General features: G+C 37.9%; 2 protein-coding genes across 2 annotated transcripts; both read right to left on the bottom strand.

The window, feature by feature from the left end:
• Window positions 1-939: 939 nt before the first annotated feature.
• LOC103716058 (cullin-1-like) lies at window positions 940-9,665 on the bottom strand. The gene is made up of 2 exons (XM_039124025.1): window positions 9,343-9,665; window positions 940-1,278 (listed from the first exon to the last, which is right to left on the bottom strand). Exons 1-2 carry the CDS (start codon window positions 9,481-9,483, stop codon window positions 1,075-1,077), a joined length of 345 nt encoding a protein of 114 aa, XP_038979953.1. The 5' UTR covers window positions 9,484-9,665; the 3' UTR covers window positions 940-1,074.
• A 2,814-nt stretch (window positions 9,666-12,479) lies between these two features.
• Window positions 12,480-19,632, bottom strand: LOC103716059 (potassium transporter 5-like). The gene is made up of 8 exons (XM_008803907.4): window positions 19,364-19,632; window positions 19,011-19,242; window positions 17,891-18,142; window positions 16,654-16,704; window positions 15,436-15,696; window positions 15,130-15,297; window positions 14,207-14,461; window positions 12,480-13,560 (listed from the first exon to the last, which is right to left on the bottom strand). Exons 1-8 carry the CDS (start codon window positions 19,532-19,534, stop codon window positions 12,641-12,643), a joined length of 2,310 nt encoding a protein of 769 aa, XP_008802129.2. The 5' UTR covers window positions 19,535-19,632; the 3' UTR covers window positions 12,480-12,640.
• Between the last annotated feature and the right edge of the window lie 515 nt (window positions 19,633-20,147).

Genomic DNA, 20,147 nt, shown 5'->3' with positions numbered 1-20,147 from the left:
CCACATACCTTCAATGAAGTCTGTGTAGTAAAGGAACTGCTAAAAATCAAATAACGTGAAAGTCTCTCACTTTCCCTGTTCAAGCAGTCTCCAACCTGAAGATTACCGAAGTTCATGCTGATTCACCTGAATGGTCAAATTTAAATTCTTTTCTGGCAAATATGACATCAAAATTACCTTTAGCAAGTAATCTTCTAGGGTGCACTCCATGATCCTGTAACAATCTAGGACCTCATCCAAAATGGCTAGCCGGAAGTTATTATTTGGGTTCCTTGATCCTGTATAAGTACCCAAGATCTACCCAGCGAATAACCGATGTGAGACTAAACATACGCCCGCACGGGTCCTCACATACTCCCTCCGTTCAAGCCCCGACGTCCTCGTCGGGCTAAGGGTTCATATCTATTCAAATCTAATTACAAACACCACGATTGGCTTGTGGTCAGCCCCAATGGATCGGTGCTGCAGTGTCCCCTAGTCCACATAGGTTATGGGTCGAGTCCGCTCTGATACCATTTGTAACAACTCAGGACCTCACCCAAAATGGCTAGCCGGAAGGTATTATTTAGATTTCTTGATCCTGTATAAGTACCCAAGATCTACCCAGCGAATAACCGATGTGGGACTAAACACACGCCCGCACGGGTCCTCACAGATCCATTCAGAAACCTTTTGAGCATGATAAGTCTGAGTACATTCAAAAATGCCTTTTTCAAATTCCTTATAAAAACCTTGAACTGCCATTCCAGCATCCATTATGAAACCCATAAAATTTTGTAATAGATCAACATCAATCTTCTGTCCTTCACGTTCTTGACGAATCTGAAATACAAGAATTACTCAACAATATAACCAAATAGGAATAGCTTATATTCACAAATTAGAGACATAAATGCAGCTAGCAGCATACCATAGAAATTACAGCATTTCTTATTTTGCGACTTAATGCTGGACAGACCTGAAAGTCAATGATGTAGATGATGCAGATCATAGATGAGTAAATTTAAGTTCACTAAATAAATGCAAAAGTCATTATCCTTATCTAACAGTCAATAATAGATAACAAAAACAAGCCTAAAGTGTAAGAATTACCAGATTGCAGAAGCAACTAGCAGCAACATTCTTTAGTGGAGGAACTGCAGCCCGAGTGGTATAATAACGTTCAAGGTAGCTAAAAATGAATGACTGCAATCTAACCATAACTTGGTAGTTTGACCACATTCTAACAAGCTCTTGCAACAAAGCCTCATTATCTTTATCCATCAAAGAGGGCAAAACCTAATGGTGGAAGAAAAATACCATAATCAAGGTTAATTTAAGGTTTGAACCCAGAATTTCTCAAAGATGTATATGGCCAGGGTAAAAAATAAAATCATGGAAAGATAAAAAAATTGAAAATAATGGATAAGAAACCTATGGATATCTAACAAAATCTTCTGCAAAGTCTCCTAGGCCTAGTAACAAATTTTTTGGACTCACTGAAGATTTTCCAGTTACTTGGTGTTTCTGCTATTAAAAATCATTCTTCTATCAACGTTTTAGCAAAAATTACAGTTATATCATGGTTTCTGTTAATGCTCTATGATAGAGTAGAGATGATAAATTTGCCTGTTCATTAGAATGTTTCCGATATTTTTGTTTGACTGTTTCTTTATTCCTTGTTTTCTACTATCTAATGTTTTCCAAAAATATCTTTTATAATATTACTGAATTACAAGGTTTTGTCCTGAGCGAGATTATAACAGATTTTCAATTTGTTACTATGCTCCTGTCAATCCGCACTTATACTGATTAAACAACATCCCAGTTAGCAAGTTATCCTGTTCCACCTCCATTGTCAGATGACCACATCAACACCATCCCGAAGCGCATCCACAGTTCTACATTTTCAGACGAGACTGGAATTTCATCTTTTAAGAATTTAGTGATATTGGATAAGCTAACTTAATCCAAACTAGTAAAGTCTAATTCCACACAAATCAATCAACAAACATTAGCCTAACAATCAAAAGCACAATTATTCCTTATTTCTAAATCCTAACTATCCTAAGAGCCTAATTAAGGAACTGGTGGATAAGATCAACAAAAGATGGATAAAAAATTGCAAACCTAACATGTCAAGTGCTACAGTAGGTCTAGTTTTCAAAATATCAGTCAATTTCCGGCATAAAATTGATTTTGTAATCATTATTGCTTTCACTTGTAGCTTTCAAATGTTTTGCTACGAAATTGAGGTCAAAATAAGAGAACCGTGAGATTTGTTGTGCTCGTGCCATGCAAGCATTCATCTCAATATCTGCTGTTCTAACAGCTAGCTGCAAAGAGTAACAGACCTGAAACTCAAAGGTTGTCAGCTATGTTTCCAATTGGAATAATGCTATTCCAAAATGAGGAGTAAGTTCTGACTATTAGGGAGATATGGAAGGATGTTTCCACATTATTGCAGAATAAATTTAGAACCCAGACTAGTGGAGATATAAAGAGTATTTGATGCAGGCATGCACGAGTACCCTGTAACCCTTTTAAACAAGAATAAGGACCCAAGGCAACAATAAATTGCCAAATGGTAACAAGAAGACTATCATTACACAATCTAGTTGAAAAATTAAAGAGGAATCAAGTACATCAACATTATGGTGCAACAGTGCAACAACACTGGCTGATGAAATCGCATCTACATCTTGGTGGTTTACATGAACAATCCAACAACAAGATTACCATCCTAGAAAGTATTGTTTCAAGATTGGTGATGCATAAAACTAAATGAATTTAAGTCAAAAAAAGTCAACTGGACAATTGTTATAGAGATACTCTTTCGATATCTGTAGGTTTTGAAATAACATATGAAAAATTTGTAGCAATCAACTACAATGCAAGCAAAAAAAAATTATTTCCTTGTTAATAATGTAAATGGATCGAGATGATGTTCTCGACTCAACATTTGCTCATTGTGAAACAAGGACTGTGTAACATCAAAATATCAAGAACAAACTATATCAATTATCCCCTAGAAACAAATTTGTCGAAAGCAATCAGTCAACAAGCAAAATCTCTGCCACAAGGAATATTCAGCATCTGAATGCCAAGAGAGGAAATAATAGAGAGAGAAATATGAAGAAGAATAAAAATTGCAAGGTGATTTTGGCTGGAATCAACATGAAATGCAAATTGGTCTAACTCCTATACACAGTAAGTTTGTTGGTAATGGCGGCTAGAAAATTGGTATCTTCAAAATGCCGGACAACACGACAACCTTTTAGTTCCAGAGCAAATCAAGTGTTTCAAGGAGGAAGAGCTTGGAAGTCAATTTCAAATGATAGTTAAAGAAAACATTTCAAGGAAATGAGGGAAACTGAGAAGAACGTGCAATGCATGGAATCAGCAAGATGACATCACTAAAGAAAATGAAGAAATTTCATATAGTGAAGAATTAGATTTGTTGAAAGTCTGAGACATACTTAAGGGGTAAGTTGGAAATTTACTTTTCCTAGGTATTTCTAAACATAAAAACAAAGATGGCCTCCCCCCTAGAAGTTGAAGCATTCCATGCTTATCCTTAAATAATATCAAAGATTGTTCTTAAGGTATGAAGATCCAAATCTCAAAGAGAGAGTTAAGAAGACACCAACTGCAATGATTTAAATTTTTGTACAACCTAAGTAGAGAAGGTTGAAAATGGAAGTTTAAAGCAAGGTTCACCGTACTGGCACATATTGTTCCATACCGGGCATACCGTACTATACAGGTACCAAACCAATACTTGATATGGGGGGCGTGCCAAGTATAGATATGCTGAATTGATCCGTACCGATACTGTACCAACATGGTGCCAGTACAATTACCGTAATCGGTATTGCGAAACCTCAATTTAAAGGATGGTATGTATATGAAGAAATGGATAAACATGCTTATTTAATATAGTTTTAAAATTTTTAAAGGCCAGAAGATTTACTTCAGAGCTGTGCAGCAAGCAAACATAAGTTTTCATCATGGCCAATTCTGCAGAAAGAGAAAGTAGACAAAGGATCACAAGCACAGCATGCTGATTATGTAAGATGAGTTTTCTTACATAGGATCTCAAGATTGTAGATCATATCAGCAGGACATAATTATAAGATTGTAGATGTGAGATATGGGGCTGAAGTCGGCAGCCCCAGTCGACTTCAGCCCCGTCCCCATTCTAGGAAGGCCGGAACAGAGGATCGCGATTGCGATTCTCTCAGGTTCTTCCGGAGACAAACCAGGCAAGGGCGTCGCGGGGATCCCGCGGCGCCCTCCCTCCGACCGATCCGCGGCCAATCCCGGCCGCGGAATCCTCTCGGCCGCCGCGATTCACGCGGCGGAGAGTCGCCGCGAGGGGTGATAAAAAAACCCCCAAGCCTTCCTCTCCTCGGCATCCTCCTCCTCCTCCTCCTCCTCTTCCCCCCTTCGCTCCTCCTCCTCTCCTTGGTGACCGGCGTCCTTTTCCCGACCGAGCGCCGCCCGGACTCCCTCGCGGCCACCACCTGTTCCGAGATTCATCCTCTAGATTTCGAGCGCCGCCACCGCCGCTTGACCACCGAATCGAGCACCGGCGGCCGAGATCTTCCTCCCACTACCTCTGCCACCGCCGGTAAGCCTCCCTCCTTGCTTTCATGGGTTTTGGTCTCCTCTGTTTCAACCCAAGCAACCGAGATGATCTCGGTTGCTTCTCCTTCCCGTCGACCACGGCGACAGTCGCCGGCCGCCATGGCGGCCGGCTGGCCGTCGACCGAGGGGTGGCCTCCGGCCACCCAGCCAGCCCTCTCCCCTCTCCCCTCTCCCTTCTCTTGGTATCCATCTCCCCTGTCCATGGGGAGTTTGGGGAAGATGAAGGCCCATCGTGGGCCGAACTGGGCCAACTTGGGCCTGGTTCACTGTTGGCCCAACTTGGGCCCAGTTCAATAGTGTTGGGCCCAGATGGGCTATAATCTTTTGTGGGCCCAGTTCAGCCTAGTTCGGGCCCTATTTGGGTCGTACCCTTTTGTGGGCCCAGTCCAAATATGAAACTCAGTCCACATCCGAAACCGTTCCGAACCTAAACTCGAAACCCGAACCCGAACCCGAAACCCGAACCCAAAACCCGAAACCCAAAACTCGAAACCTGAAACCCAGAATCCGAAATCCGAAACCCAGTTCAGACCCGAAATCCGAAACTTGAAACCCAGAACCCGAAATCCGAATCCATTTGGCCAATAAATGAAATTTTGCAGATAAGCCTTTGACAGTATATTATTTCACAAAAGGGTATTCTGTAATTTATGTTTGATCCCTATAAGAAAGATTATTACATAAGGCTCCCCAAATATATTTGATTGGTCCCTCCACTAAAGTTTTATTATAGAACAGTACCCTGTAATTAAGTATTAGTCCCTCCAATGAATTGTGTTGCATAAATGAACCAATTAGAAGCCAACCTTGGGGGCCCTATTTAGCTGGGTCTATGCGGGCCCATTGGACCATGTCCGATATGGGCCCTATCGGGCCATGTCCATTATGGGCCAACTCTGGGCCCTGTTGGGCCATGTCCAATAGTATTATTTTTGGGTTTTGCTTAGTTCTGAAATTAACAAGGAATTAATTAAATTTAAACAGGTGAACCTGATCCGCCTATCTGAAGTAGGGATTAAGCGAGAAGAGGTAAGTAACTTAATGCTTTAAAGTGCATTTTCAAAATTATTTGATAAATAATTATTAATAGATTAAATTCTGAAATATGTTTTGTATTTAGTAAAATGGGTCTGGCATGTTAAATTTCATTTGAAAATTATGCTCTGAAATCCGTAAACTATGACTGAAAAATTTATGAAATCTGTTTTTATATATATATATATATATGTATTCTCAGCATGGCTATGATCTGTTCTGTTCTGTTCTGGCCCCGCCAATGGGGATTATACGTTGGACCTGTCGACTTGTAATCTGTGAGGAATCGGTTTCGACACCGCGCCACCGGTGATTAGAATAGTGGTTTCTGGACACCGGCTGCCATCGGTGGGTAAATATAGTGGATTTGGCACTTTTGTGCGACACCGACTGCCATCGGTGGGTAAATATAATGGATTTGGCACTTTTGTGCAACACCGGCTGCCATCGGTGGATAAATATAGTGGATTTGGCACATTGTGCGACCCATGCCACTGGGTTACGTGGCCGAAACTTATTATGTTGAGATTCTGGCATCAGAGTTTTTGGAAAAAATGATAATAAGTTTTGAAAATAGTAAAACGATGTTATTTATTCCAGTCATTATCCTGTATTTTGACCTGATATGCTCCGACCCCACTTTGGGATATTTTGTTGCTTACTGGGCTAGTGTAGCTCATTATTTTTATTTTCTCTGTTTTTCAGATCCAGAGGCTTGATCGCACGGGAATTGGGAGTGTGTTAGATGTTCCGATGATTCCATCAGTTATTGGTCCTTTAGTTAGATTGATTAGAGTATTTGACTTACGTCAGCATATGTTATTTGAAATTTTGTAAGACTGCTTTTGAATAAATTTAAATAATTATGTCAGTTTTGAACATCTGTATTTGCTTTGATATGATCCGATGCCTTGCACGCCTGTGCGGCCCGCCGTGCGGGCGTGTGGCGTCTGCCGCGCCTGGGGCTCGGGGCGTGACAGTAGATCTCAAGAGGCCGGAACATTTACTTCCTCATATCAATCAATCATTATACCAACAGCCTAATTACCAAAGTTAGATCCAAATACAGCATGAATTTGAATAAGCAGTCCTGTTTTGCTTATTTTACAAGTTTGAAACATTTTGGATGAACTATACAGACAGACAAGATATTTTCAAGAATTGTGCTGTGTTTACTTATTAGATGTCTATTTTAATCGTTCAGTTGTAAGATCTGTGTACTTGTTTTGCAGATCTGTTAAGATCTTCCAGAACATAGCTGGACTAGGATTAGTCCAAAATGCGGAATAGCATTGAAAAGTACTAGATAGATATAGAGGGTTGTTTTGGTCATTTTATGTGGACCCCAATGAAGCCAGCTAAACTGCCATCAAATTTTTGTATTGAAAAGGAGGCATGACTTCATGTCCTTTCAGTATTTTCTTAATACCCTTTTTATTTTTCTGAAAGATCTAGGTTTTCGGTATTTACCCCAACTCTCCCATATTCTTCTTCCAGTTATTGCTCTATCATTAAATATTACTCTGCATCGTTATGCAAAAGAAAAAAAAAAAAGGGAGAGAGAGATATGAATGCACACCAAGAAATTAAATCCCTCCTCCACATCAAAACTTGACAGATTAAAATATCAAGGGGATATACAAGACTGAACTCAAGTCAGATGGCTTTAAGAGAACATGTTATTCTATATCTGTCATATTATCTTCAGAAAACTATCTTCAGTCTCCATAAAACATATTTTAAAGATCACTCTAGTGATTTTGACAAGTGGTCGACAATTTTTCTCCTATTATGTGCTTGTAATATTCTGACTAACATTTCTATAGGAAACAATTGTCAACAAAGAGACCATGTTGTTCTATATCTGTCATATTATCTTCAGAAAACTATCTTCAGTCTCCATAAAACATATTTTAAAGATCACTCTAGTGATTTTGTCAAGTGGTCCACAATTTTTCTCCTATTATGTGCCTGTAATATTCTGACTAACATTTCTATAGGAAACAATTGTCAACAAAGAGACCATGTTGTTCTATATCTGTCATATTATCTTCAGAAAACTATCTTCAGTCTCCATAAAACATATTTTAAAGATCACTCTAGTGATTTTGTCAAGTGGTCCACAATTTTTCTCCTATTATGTGCCTGTAATATTCTGACTAACATTTCTATAGGAAACAATTGTCAACAAAGAGACCATGTTGTTCTATATCTGTCATATTATCTTCAGAAAACTATCTTCAGTCTCCATAAAACATATTTTAAAGATCACTCTAGTGATTTTGTCAAGTGGTCCACAATTTTTCTCCTATTATGTGCTTGTAATATTCTGACTAACATTTCTATAGGAAATAATTGTCAACAACATGGTGAAAGCAAAACTAGTTGAGCACATAAACGTACTTAAACCACATAGCATTAGTTCAATTCTTGATGCAACTATCATGCCTGAAATCCTGCCTATACTTTTCATTGGAATGTCTTAAAAGAAAGTTTCCAATTTGTATCCCGTATTACCATATGGATTTTGTTAAAATTGCTCATAACACAAAAAGTGTGCATAACAAAATGAGACACAAAATTTGATGACTTGATGGTTGATACAGTTATCTAGAAGATTTAAAATTAGATACACAAGTTGAATAACATGAGCTGCAACCCAGAAATTAGCTTTGAGATGCTAGGCCAATTAAAGAAAGGCTTGCATTTTGAAATAATATAGAGGTTAACAACAAGTGCCATGAATAAGCATTATGCCAGTGAAAATTGGAAAATGTAAGGCATCCCATCGGTCAACTAGCATAAACCAGGGCAAGATGACTATTTATAAACTGAATTAGATAATGCATATAATATGAGCCTATATTTTATCGTATGGTACTATAGAAGAAGACGAATATTAACTGTGGTAAGTCATGATGGACCACAGTTCCTTTTGGGCTAGGTTTAGGTCAACCACTCCCACCCTGAGCTTGGCTTAGTAATGTAAGCCAAAAGCAAAACCTATTGTATGTTAAAGCAGAAATCATAACTAAAACTTATACAAATAGGTTCTATTTAATGCCTCTAAACAAGTTTCAACAAGAAACAATAAATGCTACCAACTTTTCAGCATGAGATAAAAACCCTAGACACATCATATATTTGAACAGTCGTTCCAAAGTGCACGTCCTAAAGTAATTATTAATTTTGTGGCTTTAAACTAAGTTCCTTTATATGTTTTCCCTTCAACAATCTACTAAACTTATATTTTGAGTTAAACAGATAAGAAAGAGGAATAGAAAGAAAACTGGGATTATCAAATATGGCAAGTATAAAGCCTAGCAATCTGCCATGTTGATTTCATCTGTAACCACAAAATGCAATGAATAAACTGAAATCTACCTTGGAAAATCTAAGAACCCCAAGTGCACCTTTCACCTTACATCACATCTCATACTAAGCATATGAATAAACATTAAATTCAATCTTACCAACGATGAGATAGCTCGGTCCAATGACATCTTGAACCTACAATAAACTTCTTGGCAGGGTTCGGGCCTCTGCACGCACAGCATGTAGACACAACTGGAGAAGGTGTCATATGTTTTACATGATTAGTTGCACTTCTTGTCTATCTTACAATCAAAAACTTCAAACCATAAAAGAAAAAAAAAGCTAATTTCTTTAAGGGAAGACAATATACTCATAAAAATGTATAACTTCAGATGCTGTTAGTATGCTTCTGCTATCATGTCCCTCCAATATCTTCGTGAGCTTCGCAATCCCCTCTTCCAGGTGCTGCCATCCTTCCTCAAACGCAATCTTCCTGATGCTCATCTTGCAACACCTCAAACTTCACAACAAGTCATAGTATTTTTTTTCAAAAAAGATATAAGTAAAAAAGCTATCAAAAGACTTAATACACAAAATCTTATAAACAAAAAGCAGTGGGTCAGGATCAGATTCCAAGAGACCCAATGGTTTATCCATAAAGATTACCATGGAAAACCCTTAACCATGCTGCATTGCCCAAAAAACACATCTTTATCTACATACCTTACAATAATCAAGATTCAAAAATCTGGAACAACCCCTATCCCAACGTCCAAGATTCAAAAAGTGAACGAAAAAATGATTAAAAAAAAATCACAACTAACATCTCAACAGAGTGATCATAGCAACAAAAAAGAAAGAAAAAAACCCTAATTCTCGAGTAGAATTACGAAAAAAAGGAAGCAGGCATCTGGAACTAAGCATATGACGATTAATCAACGAACTAACACACAAGAAAATTATATCAGAGCGGCGCATGGTAGAAAGCTAGCATTCGATCTATTATTCTAGTCATTTTACGATCTTTTAGTTCAAGAATAGAAGAGGGGAAAATTTCTGAGAACGGGGGCTAGGATTTTTAATCTTTTATACCTCTCTCTCTCTCTCTCTCTCTCTCTCTCTCTCTCTCTCCTCGAAACCCTCCTTTCCGAGGGGAACAGGAGAGCGGGAGTGGCTTTAGGTGTAGTAATTCGTTTGGCCTCCCCTTCCGGTGATCGACCCTTTATATATAAAAATTTGGATGGTGGGGCCCACCGGTGATCCACGGTTGAGATTGCGACCTGTTGGTGATATAGTTCGAGTGAAACAAGGAAAACCGTAATGGCAGGAAAGTTGGTGGAAGGTGAGTAGGCTCTCACATAACTTGGACTAGTTTTGGGCACATAAATGGCCCTTTGAGGAACAACAGGTTAATGATCAAAACAAAATAATGACCAAAAAAGTAAATTAAGAAGATTAGTAATCTATCAATCTTTATCCAAAAAAATGTATCACATTTAATCAAATTGGTTCCTTGAGAATGATTTAGAGAGTCAATATTTCAGAGTTTTCTTATAATTTGGAGAATGATACTAATATGACATTGAAGGAATGGGTGCATATATCGACCTAGTTTTTGGTTTTATCATGCATGCTTTGATGCGTTGCCTTCACCAAGCAAACATTTTGGATTTGACTCGCAGGTGGTGCATCGTTCAAATGCTTGGATATAGCTTATTATGGTATTAAGTAGGTTTTTCTTTTTTCTCCCATAAATAAATAAATAAACAAGAGTAGCTGTAATGATTCTTTTATAAGAGTAGCCAGAATCTTAAAAATTATATAGCATGAAAATAATTATATGAAGACTTTCATTATTCAAATGTCCTCATTTAAAAATTTTCTTTTGAGATTTTTAGCTATTTTTAGGATATCCTTGCTAAACAAATTCATAGGTCAAAAAACTCAAACCCCTTGCGTTCATCTCTCAAAATATCACCGTTTGAATTTTTTATATGTTTTTGCCCAAAATATTACAAGTTAAAATATTTGAAATATATCACTGAATAAAAAATTTAAATTCTTAAATAATCTCAAATACAAAATACAGGTTTGACATGGAGTTAAATATTTCTTGCTTTCTTCTCTTCATCTTATCGCAACTCCACAGTTACCTCTTTAATATCTTTATAGACCCGCAATTCAAGAGATAATAACATGTGGCTAAATTAATCCAATCTCAATATCTAGATATCTATGCTTATTAAATGGAAAGGAGAGAGAAAGTTGGAGTCCTCTTTGAAATTCAGAAAAAAAATGAAAGAAATTTGCAGAAAAAGACCAGGTCTTGCTGCTACAGAGTATAGACCAGTTGTTGAATAATTGAAAACCAACAGCTGCAATAGATTAAATAGAAGATTATTTGTTCGAATAGATTCAGGCATTCAGTTTTTTCCAAGTTGGTCAAGCCATAGCTGAAATTAACATGATGATGGTAAACGGCTGAGTAGGTTTCTCAAAATTCCTTCTTCTCCGATCAAGCATAAACCTTCAAATGAAGAGTGAGAGTATAGAATACTAAGCAGAGAGCAGACTGTTTTCCATAATAAGGTGAAGACAACACAATCAACAAAGAGATGGTTCACCATTTCAGAGGATTGTTGATATAAGATGCATCCACCAAGATTTTTCTTAAGCTTCCTACAAAGAGCATCAGAGTGTTTAACTTTTTCTTTCAGCATGGCCAAAGAAGGCATTTTAATTTCAGTGGCAGACAAAGACCCCAAAGTGGAGAAGCAAACCATACTTGATCCCCCTAATGTTGAGAAACCACCATAAGGAGGCAGTTGTGAAACTCCCCTTGCTACTTAACTGCCATACAATCTGACCCTCCTCTCTATTAAGAGTGACTAGGGCAAGTAAAGCTGAGAGGTGATTGTGTTGGGATTTGATCTACACCATCATGCGAGATGGTAACATGATTCTCCAAAAAATAGTTCTCAAATTGAAAAAAATCTGCCACTATACCATTCTTACTTGAGCTACATGCATAGAGAGAGGGGAATACATCACATAACCATTTCCAAATGGAGGGACACATCACATAACCATTTCCAATTTGGAGCTGGACTCTATTCCAGAAAGCAAAAATATAGTTTACAACATCTTTCCAAAGACTTGAGCATCCTCTAGAAAGCTTCCAACACATCGAGAGTTTAACCTTCGTATGATAACCTTTCCCACAACAACAATGCAGCTTTCTTGTTTCTACTAAAATTAACAGCATCAAAATTTTAGATTGAGGGCATGCTTTCAGATATATCTCCACCTATGTTAAAGAACACTAGTTCTAAAAAAGACCATCTATTTAGCCAGCGAACTGTGATACAATCTATGTATCACAAGTTGTTATGATAAGCAACACGTACTCCAACTAGTGATTACATGGCTTCTCTGAGACAAAAGAAAAAGGTAAGATTCTACCTGTTTTGGTTTACAAATTATAGTGAACATAGAAAATATTGCAATAAAGAAAGTAACCATCACTAAGATTGCTATTTGAAATACAAGGATTGCGATATAAAACTTAACCTTGATAAGAAAAGAAAAAGAAAAAAAGAAAAAAGACATTGAGATGGGGGTGGGTACTTGTTATATAACATTCCATCTAAAACTCCTCTCTTTAGAGCTCGATGGTCATTCCAACCTTCAGTAGCTGCCCCCTAGGAATAGTAAACACTTCATTTTGCTGCCTTATATTTCTTTTCAAGATGCCATAAGCATAGTCTATCACAAACCTCTTCCACAAGCCAGCCCCCTTTGCAGCAACCACCTCGTTCTCTCCTAACAAATGGACGACTCCATGCCTCCATTCCCTCTCCACCAGTTCCAACTCCCTACCCAGCAATACTTCCTCCGTCTCCCTCTTCTCACCACCATCCACCACTCTTGCTGCACCTTCATCACTACCATTCCCAAGTATCCTTGCCTTCCATGATTCCTCCATGAACTCCTTCAACCTCTGCACCAGCGTTGCATCAAAGGGCTCTTGTTCGCTTCTTGCATCCTTGTAGCCATACCTCGCAACACACCGAAACACGTAGCAATCATGAGACCCCATTCGACGGAATAAAAATCGCTCCTCCGCCGGAACTCGGCTGATCGGTAGTGACTTAATGGAAACAAAGACAAGAACAGAGTGCAAAGCCGGCACATTTGCAACATAATGCTCAAATATTGGAGGAACCCCTTGCACAAGCTCTGAGTAGAAGAAGGCAATTCCCGGGATGCGCCGAACACCAGAATTCAAAACTATCTCCTCCACCTTCTCGCTCGGAACCTTGTGAGATAATTCATACATGTATCTTTTCCGGTAGACGTAGTTCCACACGAGCATTGTTGTGATTAAGAAGGCAGCGAAGGCCAATGGCAGGTAACCACCTTGATCGAATTTGTATAGCACCGAACTCAAGTAGACGAGCTCAACCGATCCTATCACAATTATGTATAGAATTATGAGGATGATGTGAGTCTTCCAAATCATTATCATGATGAGTGTTAGCAGAGCTGAAGTAAGGGTCATGACGAAGACAACAGCAATTCCTGCATGTCATGTAGCAAAAAGAGTTCAGCATCAAGATATTAAGATGTAAAAATCTAGTCAATCAAATGCCTAAATATTAAACCAAAGAAGTTGGATATGATTTCAAGTTTATTTGAGGGTACTATCAATATTCTTCTAAGGCCAATAAGGACTTCGTTTATTAACTATTAAATTCTGAGGAAAAACAAAATTACTAGTCTGGTTTTTAAGGACAATTTGGCTTGAGGTAAAGATTCAAGAAAAAGAAACAAAGAAATCACCAATTGTTCAGAAAAATCAAATAAAAACTAACATATAAGACCACTACCGAAAAGAAAAAAAAACTTCGTAAAGGTTTTTTGAATTAGTCATGGATAATACATCAACACTTTCAACTAAACAAGTCTTGATTAATTTGTTGAGCAGAAATAATTGAGAAAATTATGGGATCAAGGAAAATCTCAAGAATTTTTCAAAAACCTTTTTTTCCCCAATGGATCAACATCGTTACTATGCGTATAAAATGTGTTGGATAAAAATTGGAAACACACTAACAAGGAGAAAAACAGAGATGAGTAAGTTCTCTTTGTATAATGGAAAAGATAAGTAATAAAAGGAACAATAAATGCAGATGTTTATGATTTGGAAGAGGAAGATGAGTTATACCATAGGCATTGCCGATCTTTTCAGTGGTTTTGAAGCTGGCGGTCACTGCAACGCATGCAAGCATGAGAATATAGTTTATTTCAGGGATGTACACCTGCCCCTCGTGCTTAGCTGAGGTGTGGACTACTTTCACACGTGGAAAGCAGCCAAGTGAGAGGGATTGTTGGATGATAGAGAAGGTGCCGGAGATCATAGCCTGGCTGGCGATGACAGCAGCTAGGATTGCCACCACAAACATAGGCCAGTAGAGTCCACCTAAACACAAATTGATCACCACCCATAAAATTAATAAACGTCGCAAACTCTTGAAGCTTTTGTAATCATAGGCACATGGTTGTCGTTCCAAAGTATTCAGGCTATGAAACATTTGTAGTCCAAAATATAATATTTAAGAATAAAAATAACAAAGAATCTAAGACAAATATTTATACATCTTGTTCATGATCTACTGCATCGCTCCGTACTGTCCAGTATGGAGTGCACTGTACTATACCGAAAGAAAATCGGTATAAAATTTAATTTCGAATCGTACAAGTCCCATATCGAGGTGTACCGAGGCATGTATCAATCCATACCGAAGTGCACCAATCTATATCGAGGGCCATTTCAGTGTACAAATATATCATACCATACCATACAGTACCAAACAGAACCGATAAGGTACCAATATGGTATCCAGTATCGAGATTGTGGACTTTGATCTTATTTAGATGAAAGTAAGTATGGGAGAGAGAAACAATATCAATAGCATAATCAATACCACCACCAACATCATATCACACCGTTGACTTGTTAAACATAGAAGTTCTCTAAATTAAATTAGTAGATGTTATGACTTATTTCTTAATACCTGAAAATTTTTTGATTAGTTTGTGGATCAAGATCAATTTTGACTTGATATAGTATATATTTATGATATTTACCAGGTATTGACTTGTAGAAGGTGTCGCTAACGTCTTCCATATGCTTGCGTAGGTAGGAGGCTTGACCAGTGTATGCTAAGACAAGGGATGGGAAAGCCACCGAACACATGCTTATTTGAACAGAACGGACTGTGAAGTGTCCCACGTCTGCAAATAATGCTTCCACACCTGTTTCCATACTATTTTATCATTAGCAAAAAAACCATGAAAATGAAATACTTCATGGAAATATTTGTCCACAAATAGAATACCATAAGTGCAATACCCATTTATAACTAGAGCTCGATTGAAATAAGCTTTCGATACCTGTGATGCAAAGAACGACGCCACCTAGAGAAATCCAGGCTGTTTTCCCATTTCTTTTGAAGTAATCGATGATGTACTTGGGGTTGATGGCCTTGACCACCCATGGATCATACTTGACGAAGTTGAAGACGCCTATGATGGCAATGAGGAGGAACCACACGGTGATGATGGGAGCAAAGGAGTAACCCACCTTATCAGTTCCGAACCTCTGAACTAGGAATAGACAGACCAGGATGATGACTGATATCAGGACGATTCTATCTGAACATAGGAAGGCAAATGAGCTCATTAGTCTAGTCTCAAAGAGGATGAGTTGAAACATCCTGCAGGACAAATTACAACTATAAATAAGAGCAATTAAGTGGATCTCGGTAAAGTTGCAATAGAATTGCATATATCTCATGCATCTTGGTGCATTGTAAGTGGTCGATAAGCATCGAATGAAATTTGAACCATGCACCTCTATCAACATAAAGGGGCGTCTCTAGTTTTGTCATAGAACATCATTAAACTATTATAGACCATTATCAAACCAGAAACAGAAGGGAAAGAGTTATTTCAATTAAATAATGCTTTACAGAAACTGGGCCTACAGCGGATATAGGCGTGCGTGCGTGCATGCGTGTCTTGGTAGCAAATGCCAGGCACCAAAGGAACCACAAGCTCCTGTCTCTTGTGGATGTGGATCCCCATTAGATACAGGTTGGGCCTACCCATCAGAGGGATTAGCATGTGGTTTAAACAACAAACAGGAAATTAGTAAACTAGATTAAGAACTATTCAGTAATAATATAGTGATTTTTTTATTTTTATTTTATAATAATAACCAGTAGATATTTTGATTGTTATACTACCAATGAGGTGCAATAAAAAAAACAGGCAGGTACGTTCTTGTCGGCCAAAAACGAAAAAACAAGTTAGCTGGCGATGGAAAGATCAAAGAGAGAGAACATGGATTTATGAGCACTTCCACAGACTATTAAGTACGCATGAAGACTTTTAATGGGAAATGAATGTGATATGCGTACCGTTCTTCTCGAACGGCGAGAAGAACGCCATGGCTTTTTATGGTCCGGGAAGTCAACAGATGGAACATCACTAGCGTTAGCGGTCTACGTGTCTATGTTTGCTGTGGTCAAAGTCAAAAAGAGAGAAATCCACCAAAGCAACACGCGTGAACCTTTGAATGACAAAAGACATGCAAGGTTTCGCTGTTACCTTCGGTCATGGCGTCTGTAGCCTCCTTTATCCCGCCTACCGCAGATAAAACTGTCAGAAAAGTCGAAATTAATGAGTTAAGCAATAATAGCTTTAAAAATTACATATGCTAAAGTTTTCAAAGGTTTAAGAAAAAAAATAGAAGACGTTACCACAACGGCAAAAGATCCGGAATATTCCCTCGGCAAAAAGTTTTGAATTAAGATTTGTCTTGGAAATAAGCCAAGAAGGCGGCAGTCCAATAACCCCGGACCAACTCATTTGCACGTTACCAACTCCTATGGACTGCATGTTATATTTCTGTGTGTATAGCTCTTTATAAATTTCAATCTAATGGTTATAGGTAAACTTTTTCTATACAAATATAGATAAACTTATTAAATTCCAACACTTGGGATGACAAAACTGAGGTCTCCAACAGCTTGTGGATTGTTTACCATATATTTATTTATTTTTAAAATGATACAAAAAAAATTGTCATGCATAACATCTATATATATATATATATAGATGTTATGCGCACACACACTAGTACTACCAAACTGGAAGTCCATATGCATGACCAATAGCTTGCAACGACTTTTGCTCATATAAAACCAATGAAAGTTTGATTCCCCGACACTTCATTTGACTGCCGTTAATGATTATGTTGTATTCTATACAAGCCAAAAGCAGAAGTAAAATGGCCGCCAAAATTGAAGATAGGAAGTAAATTCTTCTTTTTATCAAAGAACTCTGTCCGTTAAAAATGGCAATCAAATTAAAAGTTGAAAGTTAAAATAATAGATTTTTTTTGCATAAATACCTTTCTAAAAATTTAAATTTGCATAAATATCTTCTTCAAATTTATATTTATTCTATATCCTCATAAAATACTTTTTTTTCGCAAATGCCCTAATATAATGGTTCTTCTAATACGGTTAATAAAAATCATATTTATTTTTATTAAATATAAAATAAAATTTTGAAATTACTTTTTTATCCTCAATCGTAATCTTTTTATAAATATTTTTTTTTACACATCTACCCATTAAGAATATGACTATAATTTTTTAACAACATTAGATGGCATGGGTACATATGCAAAAATAAAGATAAAAAAAGAAAGATAGAACAGTAAAATAAGTATTTTATGAGAGTATACATACAAATATTGATTTTGGAAAGGTATCCATGCAAAATTTAATATTTAGAAAGATATTCATGCAAAAAGCTCTAAAATAATCTAAATTAGTACCTGAGATGCAGGGAGTGAGGACTCCGTCCCCAATGACCATAGAAGTCCCAAGCATGGTTGCCACCAAGAGAAAATATTTGGCGAACGGACTGTTCTCGAGTACCGCTTTTATCTTAGAGGCACGCTGATGGCGTTTGTTGCTGGGCAGATCTAGCTTATAATTGGACACCTCTCCATCTTCTGGTTGCTGACTTGGTAACAACCCCACCTTTGCATATCGACAGATCAACGAATAGAGTGCGAAGGTGCCTCCTATAAAGGCCCAATGTTTAAATATTTCAATAATTAGCTTCTTATATAAGGCTATGGCTAAAATGCATACAAATTATAGCTAAAAAAGAGGAAAAATACTTAACAAATATCTTAAATTACAATAACAGCTATGTTGATTATGGATTCAATAACACTACTATGACTAGGCAGTGGGCATTTCATAAATCCATTATGGAAAATCATACCGTCATGCTGGACTTAAGTGACCAGAAAAATGTTCAAAAACTTTTTACATTTTAAGTATCACTTAACATCTTATAACAGAAAATATAACATTACATAAATATTTCAATGTTTATGATAAGATTATTATATTTTACCAAAAACATGTTCCTGGAAATCTTGTAACAAAATCTAGTATCAGTTTCCTTTCTTTCTCCCTTTCTTTCTTTTTTGGGCTAAAAACGAGTTACCTTTCAAAAGAAAATATTCATTTAGAAGTGTGCATTAATCAGCACTATGTATGCACATTTTTTTAATAATAAAGTTTAAACTTTTATGTTTCCAAAAAAAAATATCGTCTTGCCAAAGATTGAAGTTTTTATTGAATAACCGCTAATATGACAGATGATACAACTTTGACAGTTCTACCTTCCATGTTTGGAAGGTTTAAGAAACCAGCATCGGCTGCGTCGGAGATTTCAAATTAAGAAATTATAGTTTTAATCTTCTTATATAGATTTTAAACGTTTAAATTTTACAAGTTGAGATTTTATAAGATTGTGTTTGGTGGTAAAGTTATAAAGTATTATAATTACCACAATAATTATCATTAACGATATCAAACAAAACACGAGGGAAGGGCGAGGAGGACGAGGAGGACGAGCCGCCGAGAGAGGGTTCTCACCGTCGCCGTTATCGTTGGCACGGAGGACGATGAAGACGTACTTGACCAAGGTGATGAGGGTGATGGTATAGAAGATGAGGGAGAGAACGCCTAGGATATCGTCCTCATGCCGTATTCCCCCCGTAAACGTGCTCGCATACACGTACAGCGGAGACGTCCCGATGTCCCCGTACACGATCCCCACGCTCTGAAACGCCAGCCTCATCACCGTTCCCCAGTCCTTATTCGTCCCCTGCCATCATCGCAATCGCAATCGCAATCACAATCACAATCACCCACCGCTCATCTCGCATCACACGGTCCATAAATATTTTTTTTCGATTTTAAAGAATTTGGGGATCGGAGAGAGGGACCTTGGAGAAGTGGTGGGGGTGGGAGGAGGAGACGGAGCCGGCCTCGAGGTCGAGGGAGTCGTAGCGGCGGAGCTCCTTTCCGGAGGAGAACGCCGGCGGCGAGTCATCCCGGGCGGCGTCGGCGGGGACCAACTGCTCGGCGCTTCGCTCCTCTACTTCGCTATCGCCCATCACGGATCTCTCTTCGACTCTCTTAGAGGCGGCGAGCGATGAATTTATAGGAATCAATGGCGGCAAGGTGGGGCTAGTGGCGGATACTACGAGTATGACCGGCAACGCCCAGTAAAGACGGTGAAGCACCAGGTTTTTTAGCAGGTGGTGACGGGTAGGGGTATTTTGGGGAGAGAGAGGAAGGTTCGAGGTAAGCTGGAGGTGGGATCCACGAGGATCTCGGCGATTGCGGAAGCGTGGGAACGGGATTTGTCCGCTGCGTCAATGCAAATAGAAGTCTTTTTTTTTTTTTTTTCTTAACCTCTTCCGCTAACTCCCATCCAATTGGGGACTGTTTTATAAATTCAAATATTAGCTGCAGAGCTGCTTCGTGAAATATGATTTCCTTTTCATTCCTTATCACAAAATATATTGGCAAAAGATAAAAAATATGATTTGCTTGTATATGGAATATATATATATATTGTAAAATAAAAGATAAAAAGGTTAGAGATAATCAAATAAGTAAGACGCAGAAATTGTAAAAAATTAATTCTTCAGTAATTAATATCAGTTCTTCAGGAACTGGTAGTATTTTTCATTTCTTCCTTATGATTTTCTTTTCCTTTTCACT

This window comes from Phoenix dactylifera, chromosome 3 (assembly GCF_009389715.1).
Source record: "Phoenix dactylifera cultivar Barhee BC4 chromosome 3, palm_55x_up_171113_PBpolish2nd_filt_p, whole genome shotgun sequence".
NCBI lineage: Eukaryota > Viridiplantae > Streptophyta > Magnoliopsida > Arecales > Arecaceae > Phoenix > Phoenix dactylifera.
Note: the sequence above shows the minus strand (reverse complement) of the source record. Positions and strands in the feature narration are given on the sequence as shown.